Raw genomic sequence first — 13,082 nt, 5'->3', positions numbered from 1 at the left:
AGTCCATTCTGAACAGAGAACATTTCCATGTGCAGGGCAATGTCCCTCACCTACACACACACACACACACACACACACACAAAGAGATTAGATAAAAGAATATACAATCATTTTTTAGTATGTTAATAATATATAACATAGCTTAAATATTATAAGTATAATAATAGAATATTGTTCTAAAATAATTTTAATATTTATTAATTAATTTTTAATAATATAACAATAATTATAGCAATTTTATTAATTATTTGTAATAATAATAATAATTTTAAAATGCCATTATAATATTTAATAGTATTAACAAACTTTATTACATTATTCTAAACTAGTGTTGACCTGATTTAATTTTATTGTCCAACAGAGAGATAATGTATAATTAAAATGATGTAAATCTCTGTTGGGCAATAAAACTGAGTTAATATAGAAATTGGGTCAGCAGTAAAAACATTATATTATGCTAAACTAATGTTATTAATTAAATATTATTGTCATTATATTGTAAGCAACAAAATTATATTTTTTGCATTATAATTATTATTTTAAAAGGTTATTGGACAAATCAACCATATTTAGAAAAAATTGAAATATCATGAACATTCTTAGTGTTATTTATGAGTTAATGGACCCTGTTTTAAAAAGACCCTTGCTAGTACTTCTGTATTTGACATGTGGATCAGTATTCACAACCAATAAAACAGAATAACAAGAAACTAACAGATACATTTTGTAAAACATTTTGTGGGATGTGAAGGTTTGTGATTTGTGCTAGAGTTGTCAAGAAGTAAAAGAGTTGGTTTTGTATATTAACCTGTTCAAAGGACTTCAGTCCAGCTTCTTTCCCTAGACGAATGATATCTTCCAGGATGGCATTTTTCAGTTCCTGGTTAAAACAATATCAGAAGTCAGGGATGGTACAAGTCCTCATATTTCAACAAATTAAAAATGTAAACATTGTCATCAAATGTGAATCCAAAGCCTCCAAATCCGAAGTGTTGTACCTTGCTTTTGCACATTTCAGTATAGGAGCCCTCGATGCCTCTTTTCTTTGCCCATCCAGGCAGAAAATCTGGATCAGGAACCAAAATGCCCACTAAACAAGCCTACAAAGAGACACAGGACGGGTTTACTCCACTGATCTATAATAGCACATACCCACACATATTAAAGCACATCCACACTCTGATTCACTGCTATGTGGAAGCCACAGTCATTCAGTCCCGTCTCTCACCTGCAGACTGTCTCCATGTACAAAGACCTGAGCCACAGGGTCACTGTGGATGTAGATGTTCTCAATCTTCTCTGGAGCGATGTATTCACCCTGGGCCAGCTTAAAGATGTGTTTCTTCCTGTCTATAATCTTCAGAGTCCCATTCTAAAACAATAAATACTCAACTTCACTAACTAATTAAAAGAAGGGGGAAGGGTTCTGTTCTCTTAAAACGCAAGAATTCGTTTGAAAATATTTTCAAAATGTGCAACATTTTGGAAAGATTGTGCAAAAGTTAAATGCTTCACTTGTCTACAGTTGTATTAACAGGAGCTGGTGAGTTTTAAGTATGAGTTTCAGTGGACTCACAGGCATTAATATGTACATTTTTCAAAAAATTCTAAAATAAATAGTCTTGGACATTATTTTTTTAGAATGCATGGTGAGCATAAGAGACAAGACATTTACTCATAAGTTAAGGCCCTTTCACACAAAGAATGATAACCATAAAGATAACTATAACAATAACTATATTAGCGTGTGTTTATGCTGCAGTTATTTTGTCTGCTAATACAAATGCTTGAGTGCTTTAAAGTACGGAGGATTCTATTTGGCTGTTATTGTTTTTTGTTCGTTTGTTTCCCATCGGCTGAAAAATCCTTCTGAAAATCATTTCAATGATATTGTTCATCTGTGTCGTTATTGTTAAAACTGTGATATGGACTTCAAATATTTGTTCTTCTCAATATTGCTGTTTTTTACTGCATTTTTGTCCAACATATACAGCTTAGGTGAGCATAAGAAACTTTTCAAAAGAAAATTGTAAAGGGTGAAATTAATACTAAATATTGTTAGTGAGTCAGTAACTGGGTTGATCTGATTCACTGAATCAAGTAGAAGATTTACAGAAATAAGGACACTGATTAAATTAGTGCTGAACTGAGAGACTAAAAAAAGTTACAAATGAGAGTAAATAAGGAGCAGAAGTGCTAAGAGAAGATGTGAAATTTACCGGAAGCCATTTGCCGACATCTCCAGTGTGCAGCCAGCTGTCTTTATCTATGGCTTCTGAGGTTCGCTCTGGGTCCTTCAGGTAACCTTGAAACACATTTGGTCCTTTCACACACACCTGTGGAAAACACACACACACACACACACACACACACACACACCAGTCAATTGAGAGGTACACCTTTAGCATTATTCCACAAATGTTGTCAATAGAGCTTAACTTATATTGAACCCAGAACATTCCTTTAAAATTCAATATTTTAACTGTTGACAAACCTCTCCCTCTCCATTTGCTGCAAAATAATTCATCTCAGCCACATCCACAAGCTTAACGAAGTTACAGGGCAGTGGTGCTCCCACATGACCTGAGAGCAGAGACCAGGAGAGTTTGTGTTACTGCACAGGCTGTTTATACTGTACATCCAAGGTGTGTCTGTTTGTTTTTATGTGTTAATACGTGTAGAGTACATTGACATTGTTTTACCTGCTGTCCAATCTCCAGGAAGTGACATAGTGCAGCCTGCGGTACACTCTGTCTGCCCATAACCCTCATAAAACTAAAAAATAATAATCAAAAAGACAAAAAAACAGTAACCTTAAAACCAGTTGTGGGAATACTGATTAGCAGGAGAACAGAGGGGTGTGTGTGTGTGTGTGTGTGTGTACCTGGCAGCCCAGCGCTGCTCGCAGGAAGGTGAGGACAGTGGGAGAGACCGGAGCGGCTCCTGTGATCATAAGCCTCACACATCCACCCAGACTGGCCTGTAGGGTCACAGGAGTCAGATTTATGTAGACATAGTAGCAGAAAATAGTTGTCACAGTTCAGTTTGGAGTGTTATGCTAATGCAGAGTTTAGTTACAAAAAGGTTATAGAGTTAAATTAATTAACATTCGCATTTTATATCTGGATGAGAGTTCTGAGCAAGCTATTGTAGATTCAACATAAGCAAAAAAAACTCTGTAAGCTTCTTATATTTTTTAATCTATTTATAGCATGGCTCAATATTGTGGTATTGTGGTGAAAAAAAAAACTTCAAATAAATGCTGTTCTTTTGAACTTTCTATAAATCAAAGAATTCTGAAGGACAATGTATCACTTTCCACAAAAATAATACACAATAGTACAATGGTTTTCATGTGAGAAAAGTTTCTTGAGCAGCAAATCAGCATGTTAGAACGATTTCTGGAGGATCATGTGATACTGAAGAATTCAGCTCTGCCACCACAGGAATAAATTACATTTTAAAATATATTCAAATAGAAAACAGTTATTTTCAGTTGTAATAATATTTCATAATATACCTTTATTTTTGATTAAATAAATGCAGACTTGGTGAGCATGGGCAGGGCCGGATTTACACATAGGCATTCTAGGCACGTGCCTATGCTTGCTCGTCCAGGGGGGGCCCAAACACAATAAAGAGATATATATTTTATTTTTTTTGTTATACTATGGGATATCTACAATAATAAAAGAATCAAAACTCCAGAAGACATTGAGCAAATAAATATAACAAACAATAGGGTAAAAATTACAAACTATTTCCATGTCTTCATCCTTTTTTATGTACGGAAATCACGCTTTTCTCCTCTCACAGACACGTGCACACACAGTACAGACACGCACTCGCGCACACACGCGGAGATGCGGACAGAAACTTGTTGTCAGAGCTGCGGCTGCCCAGCGAATTTATCAATAAAATAGTTTCGCAGCTGAAAAGCTATACATGACATTTCTCAGTAGCGATGTTCTTGAAGCAGTTCAACTTAAAGATTCGCTATTAGTAGATGCTGCTGCTGAACACTGCTGAGAGACGCACAGACGCAGGTATTCACATGCGCTTAATCTCTCTCTCTCTCTCTCTCTCTAATAACTGTATTAGACTGCATTAATAACTACATAACAAATTTTTTTTTTACATTGATTTAAAGTATTTGAGCTTCAAAGTTGTTCTCATCATTTTTGTGGTCATGAAAAAAAGGGAAAAAATGAGTTGTAAAACTGCACAGAAAGGGTTAGTAAGCAATTGCATATTGTTTGCAACAGTGCTGTCAGTTGAGCAGCAAAAACTCAAAGCTTACTGATGCAAACATCTGGTAAGCCATGAGAATCTTTAGAAACTTGAGGGTTGTACAGCCAGGGCCGGATTTACGCATAGGCATTCTAGGCACGTACCTATGCTTGCTCGTCCAGGGGTGGCCCAAACACAATGAAGAGATATATAATATTTTTGTTATACTATGGGATATCTACAACAGTAAAAGAACCAAAACCCCAGAAGACATTGAGCAAGTAAATATAACAAATAATAGGGTAAAAATGACAAACTATTTCCATGTCTTCCACCTTTTTTATGTACAGAAAAACGTTTTCCTTCTCCCGTTCTCTCCCACAGATGCACACACAGTACAGACACGCACACTCCCGAAGTTAATGGAATGGTCTTTCTCAGTTCTCAAACAAATTAAGAACTAGTCTACATTCGATTTTTATTGACTGAACGCAAGTGCTTACTGCGATAGAAAACATTGTAACGGTTTCACTGATTAAGAATTTTTTTTTTTTTGCTTCGGTGGTGGTAATATTAGGCCTATTATATTAATAGGGAAGGGGGGGCCCAAAAATTTGTTTTGCCTATGTCACGAAAAGAGGTAAATCTGGTCCTGAGCATGGGAAACTTTTTCAAAAACTTGACAAAACACCAAGAATGCTAACCGATAACTATAAATGTAACTATAAACAATATAATTTCCATTCACACCAACAGACAACATTCTGTTTAGGATAAGCAAACTCTGCAGCTATGTCATCTGCCACTTTAAATGCTTGGGTGAATTCTGATTGGCTATCAATGTTTTTTTTATCATTCATCAGCTAAAAAACTCATTCTGAAAATGATTCCAACAATATTGTTCCTTTGCATCCGTATTGTTATAGTTCTGGTGTAGACTTCCATGTTCTCATGGAATTAGAATGATCTTTAAACTTTACATTCATAGTTATCGTCCTTGGTGTGAACGAGCCCTTTCTTTATAAATGTCAGACAGTTGAATGCTGAGTATTTTGTAATTTGTGTGTTGCTAGGCAACAGAGTCTTTATAGGTGCTCATCTGATTGTTCTGTCCTTGGGCTCTACACACTCTTTCTCCATTTCATCTGGTTACCTGCACTTTGCTGAAGATCAGTTTATCCCACATGCTATCCTTCCTGACAACTCCACTTTTAAGCTCCGCCTCTTTCCTGCTGGAGGCAAAATCCAGAAGCCATCTTTTGAGAGGAGTGTTTGCCTGTCCGAAGATCTTAATGCAAACACACGAATGTATAATGAGCACCGAGTGTATTTAAGTACAGACTTCAATGCAAACAGTTCATGTGTGTATAACTTAACAGAAGTACCTTATCAAACATGCGGTTGAGTAGTCTGGGCACTACAGGGAATATAGTGGGCTTAAGAGTCTTCAAATCATCCATCAACAGACGGATATCACCCTGAAAATATCCAATCCTGGCCCCGTGGACCAGAAGCACACCCTACATACACAAAAATCAATTATGCAACAAGAATATAATGACAGTTAATTTCTATATAGGCACAAATACAGTCAAGAAATTGTAATATCATATATTTAAAGCAATAGTTCATCCAAAAATGAACGTTTGCTGAAAATGTACTCATCCTCAGACCATCCAAGATGTAGATGAGTTTCTTTCTTCATTGGAACAAATTTAGAATATATTGCTCACCCATGGATCCTCTGGGTGCCATCAGAATGAGAGTTCAAACAGCTGATGAAAAGTGTAGCCCATCAATTAACATGTTATGAAGTGAAAAGCTGTCTGTTTGTAAGAAACAAATCCATCATTTAGGCATTTTAACTTTAGCCAAAACACCAGTACATAATGCATAATAACACATCCAACAGTGAAAAGGTTCATACTCTGTTGTCTTCTCACATCAAAATCAAATTCAACAAACATATTTGTTTAGAACTATTTTGGACTGTTTTTGACTGTAAATGCTGCTTGATCTGCGCATTTTCTCCCCTGATTCAGAGGAGTTGACTTCACTGGAGGAAGCATTACAGATTGAGGACTCTGCCGGAAGCGATTAAAAATGTCTTACTGATGGATTTGTTTCTTACAAACATACCACTTTTCACTTTACAGGACATTAATTAATGGATTGGAGTTATGTGGATTACTTTTGGATTATTATGATGTTTTTATCAGCTGTTTGGACTCCCATTCTGACGGCACCCATTTACTGCAGAGGATCACTTGTGAGTAAGTGATGCAATGCTAAATTTCTCCAAATCTGTTCTAACGAAGAAACAAATTCATCTACATCTCAGATGGCCTAAGAGTGAGTACATTTTCAGGAAATTTAAATTTTTGGGTGAACTGTACCTTTAACCAAAACATCCCTCAAAAATGAAATATTAAAGCAATAGTTCACCCAAAAAATGATAATTCTGTCATTGTTTACTCACCCCCATGTCGTTCCAAACTTGTATGAATTTCTTTCTTATGCCGAGCAGAACATTTTGAAGACTGTGGGTAACCAGTTGACAGTAGCAATTGACTTCCATAGTATATTTTTTCCCATACTATGGAAGTCAGTGGCTACCATCAACTGTTCGGTTCAAAATATTCCTTTTTGTGTACAGCAGAAGAAATAAACTTTTGGAAAGACATGAGGGTGAGTAAATGAAAATTGTGTCATTACATTTACATTTAGTCATTTAGTAGATGCTTTTATCCAAAGCGATAACAAGTCTCAGTTAGCTTAACGCAGTACACTTTTTTTTGTAAATTATGTAATAAATAAAAGGAAAATAAATAGATAGAATACAAAAAGATTAGAAAAGCTAGTGTTAGTTTTTTTGTTTGTTTTTTTTGGTAAGAAAACAAGCAGTAAATGAATAGTGCAAGTCTAAAAGGGACAAGTTTTTTTTTTTTTTGCTAAAGTTAGAGGGTCAAATAAAGATGGAAGAGATGTGTTTTTAGCCGATTCTTGAAGATGGCTAAGGACTTGCTCGGATTGAGTTGGGCAGGTCATTCCACCAGGAGGGAACATTTCATTTAAAAGTCCGTGAAAGTGATTTTGTGCCTCTTTTGAATGGCACAATAAAGCGACGTTCACTTGCAGAACGCAGGCTTCTAGAGGGCACATAAGCCTAAGACATAAGTCATTAATTACTCACCCTCATGTTGTTCCAAACCCGTAAGACCTTCGTTCATCTTCGGAGTAATTAACGACAGAATTTTCATTTTTAGGTGAACTATCCCTTTAAGTTCACCGCAAACTAAGTTTGTTACAAACTGTATAGAAAATATATTAAACAACTGTTTAATAAAGGTGTGCATGCATAATACATACCGCGACCACTCTCTCAAACATGTGTGCTAGTGGTAGGTAAGAAATGTGAATGTCTGTCTGGTTGAGCATGCAGTGAACCTGTAAAACACACACACACATACACACACACACACACACACACATGTGCAGTGTGTAATACAGCGTACCTCTACTACTCTTTCAAACATATGCGCTAGCGGTAAGAAGGAGATGAGAACATCTTGAGGACTAGGTTTCAGCAACCCCTAATCACACACATATACACATAAACATATACAAACACATCAACACAGGACAGGAAACAGATAATTAAATGAGGAAATGAGGCACAAGAAGAGGTGAACATAACAGAAAGACAGAACTTGATTTGAAGAAAACATTTACTAACATGTATTAACTGACAAACAAAATGAAGGAAAGATGCTCCTAAAAACTTCACAGATATGATCTGTCATTTAAATCACACTGGTTGTCATTTTTGCTCGTTTTCCAAGAAATACTTCACTACAATTTAGTTTTTACATTTATAGCACATGCTTTAAAACATTTTTGGCTTACCTCTGTAACTTTAATGAAAGCAGAACAATTGGAAACAACGTTTCCATGTGTGATCATTGCTCCCTTTGGACTTCCTGTTGGGAAAAAAAAAACATATTAATTTTATTCTCTGAGTTGGAGCACTAAAAATGCCAAAATATGACAGGATATGATGAGGCAACATCTGAAAGAGACATGAAATATGTGTTCTATGTGTATTGTTTGTAAAAGAAAAAAAGGAAAGAAATTGGACAGACAAAATTTACATTTACATTGTAAATTGTAATTACAAACCAGTAGAATTTTCTTCTTTTCCTGTGAATTTCTGAATAATTTCTTAGTTTTTCTTTTTAAATTAATGAAAATGAATTGGGACTAGGGTTGTCAAACTCCAAAATGACAACAAAAAAAAAAACTCATAAATGTATCATAACAATTGTTTTGTATGACTCAGGTGCTATAAGTCTTCTAAAGCCTTCTAAAGGAATAGTCATTATTCACTGAAAATCTTGAAATTCACTCTAGCTCTCCTTGGCACATTCAGTTGATCCAGTTCATAAAACCAGTATGAATGATTTGCTCATGAATCAAACTGATCCGTTTCAAATCAAAATCAAATACTCAATAATTATTTTAGCCACATTTGCATATATTTTGTTCTCTTTCATTAAAAAGAATAAGAATGGATTAAAGTGTTAACTACAAAATAGTTATGTCTATTTAATCACAATTAAATAGTTAAATACATATATAAACACTTTTACCTGTAGTTCCACTTGTGAAGCAAATCAGTGCCAGGTCCTCTGGTTTAGGTGGCTGGAAATAAAATCAAAACTAAGATTCATTAAATTACCCTGAAGCAAAAAAAAACAAACAACAATAATAAAGCAATCAAATAATCAATTCACTATTCACGTATAAAGTTACAAGTCTGTAAATCAATACAGCGCTCAGTTTTACTCACAATGGGTGTCTTGTAGTTCGCTTTGCCAATAGCCTGCCAAAAGAAAGACTTCATTTAGTGAAGCAGAAATACAAGATTAATGGGATCACTGCTTACCAAGGGTGTGTTTGTTTGTGTATGTGTGTGTGTAATCAAACCTCCAGCTCCTTGAGGCTCAGGATCTCAATGCCTTTCTGTTGTGCTTGTGCAGTCAGTTCACTGTCAAAGTTCTCCATGATCACTATGGTTGTGATGCTGTGTTTCCGGCCAGACACACAGTCCAGGATCAGACGAGCCTTATCCGCGATGTCACAGATCACAGTGGAGATGGTGGCTACAACAAAGGCTCTGTTACAAATTTCTCACAATTTCAACAACATGTCACAATGTCAACACAATTTCCATCTTCTTTAAAATCTTCAAATGAAATTAAAAATAGTTCTGGTAATTAATTAAATACTTAAATGTGATTAAATATGAAGCACTTTAAAATAATTTTCAGTCAAGTTCAGTCTGAATGGCGCATGGCTGATAGCTTCTTTAGATGCAAAAGTCTAGAAATCACATCATGAATGTACATGTTTGCATGTTGACTGGCCTCTGCTGATGCAATCAGATTCAATTAGCCAATCAGATTGCTTGCTGAACTTTTAAATAGCTGGTTCAGTGTTCGCTGCAAGTTGGCCCTGCAGCGTTCCTATCAGAGTTCCTCTAAAACCCTCCACCTCCCCAAGCTCCACCTGTCTAGATCTGCTATGGGATGTATGCTCTGCAGTAGCAGCGTGCATATTTGATCTAGCCATCTGAGACCTAGTACATTAATATTGTCATATCCATTATCATGCTAAAACTATTCCAAGAGTTCTCATGATTGAAATAGGATTACTAATGCTCTAATTAATAGGATTTTCTATTACAGTGAACAGAACACTGTTCTGGAATAGGACACAAAAATGGTGCTATATACTATTTTGAAAGTCCTCACTAAAAATATTTTATTTTTTCTAGTATTTATTTGCAGAATTAAAAAATGAATATAAGGGAAATAGAAAACTATTGCACAGAATTGGGAAAAAATGCTGTGTGCTTGCTCACCTTTGTCAATGATATAGCTGATGGCCTCTGTTCCAAGTGTATCATACAGTGGCACTGCCACCAGTGAATATGTGTAACATGCCAGCTCTGAAATCGTCCACTGCAGAAATGTGCACAAAACTCAATCAGTTGTGGAATGTACATACTTGGTTATCTTATATAGAATTAATATAAAATAAACAAAACAGAATTACAAAGTGTTGCCACACCTGCTGTATAATAAGCAAAGCAATCAATGTAGCAATCAAGCCTGTCCATCAATGTGTAATCGAAGTAATTACATGATATTTTGATCATCAAAACCAGCTTCAGATATCTGTGTCTGTGTGCATCTGATTACCTCTGGCCTGTTCTGTGCAAAGATGCCAATGTATTTGTCTCCTGTTTGACTGTGACATCTGTGGAGTAATGCTGAACCTGCGAACTCTGCCCTGTCTGCTACCTACACACATGAACAGCATACGAAAATACATAACTTACTCAAATGCACAGCTATATCTGATAAAATACAAATGAGACAGGGTTCAATAAACATACAGAGAAAAAAGGCTAAACTAGTTGTGGAATAAGGTTTCAAATCAATTTTGCTCTATAGAAATCTTACCTCTTTATATGAAAGCCATTTATATGGCTTGCCCGGTTGACGTGATCCCAAACAAGGACCATTATCTATAAAAAATAAAACACAAAAATGTAAAGATATCACACATGATGACAAAACTTTAAAATAACAAAGGCTTCTTTTTTGGGTGAACTACTGGTGATTTTATCTTAACGACTTGAGGCAAACAGCTATTTGACTTACTTGACACTCGTAGTCCTCGTAAGAAAAACTCATACATTGTCTGAGCGTCTTTGTAGTAGTATGTCATGTATGTGTCACTGTCCTGCAGAATAGACCGACGAGCATATCCACTACCCTGAAAAACAAAACCAAAAATCTATAGTTTTGATAAAAATATAAAAAAAGACTAGGCCATTAACAGCAGAGGGAAGGAAGACTTCATGCTAAAGGAATTTACAGATGGTCGCTGCACAGTGGATCTGACTGGCTTTAAAGCTGCTGCTAACATGCTTCAGGGTGTTACCATAGCAAACATACAAGAAATGGTGAGAGTACACAAACTCTTTCAGGCAAAGACAGAGATCAAGGACATGCATCTACAATTATACTTGTCTGGGTGAAAGAAGCTGTAATTATTTGTATCCAAATCCAAGTTACAGTCTGTGCACTTGTGTACATACACATATACACACAAAACTGCTATACACATAAAAAAGTGTGTGATGACAGAACAAGACATAGAGGAATGTGATGAAAAGACCACTCTAAAAATAAGTGTTTTCAACACACATACACTACAATTCAACTGTTTTTGGCAAGTTAGTTTTTATGTTTTTTAAAGGAGTCTCTTATGCTCACCAAGTCTGCATTTATTTGATGAAAATACAGTAAAAACTGTAATATTGTGAAATATTATTATAATTTATTTATTTCCCTGTGGCTCAAATAGTAGAGCATGGCACTAGCAATGCCAGGGTCATGGGTTCGATTCCCAGAGAAAACAAGAACTGATCAAATGCAAACTATACCTTAAATGCAGTGTCGCTTTGGATAAAAGTGTCTGCCAAAGGCATAAATGAAAATTTATTTTTATATATTTCAGTCAACAGTGGGACATGATCCTTCAGAAATCATTCTAATCATCATCAGTATTAAAAGTGTTAAAAATAGTTATGCTGCTTATTAATGTTTTTGTGGAAACCATTAAAACGTTATTTAATTTTTTTTAATTAATTATTTACAGTAGTTATTTATTTTGGATTCTTTGATTTTGAAAGAAAGCTCAAAAGAACAGCATTTACAGAAACCTTTTTTTTTTACCATAAATGTGCCCTTGCTGAATAAAAGTATTATTTTCGAATGATAGTGTATACACTTTTTTAAGCTTTTCTTTTACTGGCAGGAAGTAGACATAGTCATTAAAAAAAACCTTGCTATGTGTACTGTGCTAGACTAACTGAGATTTGTCTGATTGTTTCTATTGTTCTCATCATTTGTAAGTCGTTTTGGATAAAGGCGTCTGCTAAATGATTAAATGTAAATATAAATGATAAAAAACACAAAATGCACTGTCCCAAGAAACAGCAAACGTTTTCTGTACTAAGACCTGATTGCATGTATGTCTGAGGAAACAGATGGGTAACTCAGGAAAGAGTTCATAGATGCATACAAAAAGACAGTTTTGTGACATACAGCTGGTAACCTTTTCACATGCTGGGGTAAACCCAAAGGGAGACACAGTCTGCACTGCTGAACTGCTTCTTACAGGAAGTTTGAAAATAATCACTGTGGCATCAGATGACTTCACCCTTTCACCTCTAAAATGCATTCAAAGGTCTTTGACTGAAACATGTTTAATAAATTTGAATGTGTTTAAAGTTTTGCAAGCTATGATGGCGTACATGATTTCTTATGACCTTGGTGGATTTGCAAGCCATGGCTGCTAAGCAACTGTTGGAAACGTACTCGGTTACTAACGTAACCTCGGTTCCCTGAGATACGGGAATGAGTACTGCGTCTTGCTAGACGCATATGGGAAAAAGCCTTTTTTCTCCTGAACTGAAGCCGTCTTTCATTCATGCAGTGAAACTGCACGGCCATTGGTTCGTGCAGTGTATTAAAAAACGAACCAATGGCTAGGCAGCGGAGCTGCACGAGCCTATGGCGATGAAGCCCGCCAAGCCTGTCAAAGCCCGCCAGAATGGACGGGGCATCTGGCTATATAAGCGGGCGTTCGCCACAGGATTCTCAGGTTACTTCGACTGAAGCGACGACTGAGTCGTGCAGCTACATAGCACGGCTAGCAACGCAGTACTCGTTCCCGTATCTCAGGGAACCGAGGTTACGTTAGTAACCGAGTACGTT

The 13,082-nt window shown here is 35.9% G+C and overlaps 1 protein-coding gene across 1 annotated transcript in view; it reads right to left on the bottom strand.

Annotated features, from left to right (window-relative positions):
- Positions 1–2: 2 nt before the first annotated feature.
- Positions 3–13,082, bottom strand: part of LOC107656816 (long-chain-fatty-acid--CoA ligase 1-like) — a gene marked incomplete at its 3' end in the record, with an annotated part of 25,764 nt that continues 12,684 nt past the window's right edge. The window contains exons 3-21 of the mRNA XM_016444767.1: positions 10,959–11,073; positions 10,758–10,822; positions 10,494–10,595; positions 10,154–10,253; positions 9,217–9,392; positions 9,080–9,112; positions 8,880–8,931; positions 8,137–8,210; positions 7,746–7,823; positions 5,616–5,750; positions 5,384–5,518; positions 2,885–2,980; positions 2,703–2,775; positions 2,495–2,583; positions 2,220–2,336; positions 1,229–1,372; positions 999–1,100; positions 809–880; positions 3–50 (exon numbers count right to left, since the gene is read on the bottom strand). Coding sequence (XP_016300253.1) covers positions 3–50; positions 809–880; positions 999–1,100; positions 1,229–1,372; positions 2,220–2,336; positions 2,495–2,583; positions 2,703–2,775; positions 2,885–2,980; positions 5,384–5,518; positions 5,616–5,750; positions 7,746–7,823; positions 8,137–8,210; positions 8,880–8,931; positions 9,080–9,112; positions 9,217–9,392; positions 10,154–10,253; positions 10,494–10,595; positions 10,758–10,822; positions 10,959–11,073 — 1,806 coding nt within the window. The remainder of the gene's footprint in view (positions 51–808; positions 881–998; positions 1,101–1,228; positions 1,373–2,219; positions 2,337–2,494; positions 2,584–2,702; positions 2,776–2,884; positions 2,981–5,383; positions 5,519–5,615; positions 5,751–7,745; positions 7,824–8,136; positions 8,211–8,879; positions 8,932–9,079; positions 9,113–9,216; positions 9,393–10,153; positions 10,254–10,493; positions 10,596–10,757; positions 10,823–10,958; positions 11,074–13,082) is intronic.

The sequence above is a fragment of the Sinocyclocheilus anshuiensis genome, unplaced genomic scaffold (genome assembly GCF_001515605.1).
Source record: "Sinocyclocheilus anshuiensis isolate Anshui unplaced genomic scaffold, SAMN03320099.WGS_v1.1 scaffold85, whole genome shotgun sequence".
Lineage (NCBI taxonomy): Eukaryota > Metazoa > Chordata > Actinopteri > Cypriniformes > Cyprinidae > Sinocyclocheilus > Sinocyclocheilus anshuiensis.
Note: the sequence above shows the minus strand (reverse complement) of the source record. Positions and strands in the feature narration are given on the sequence as shown.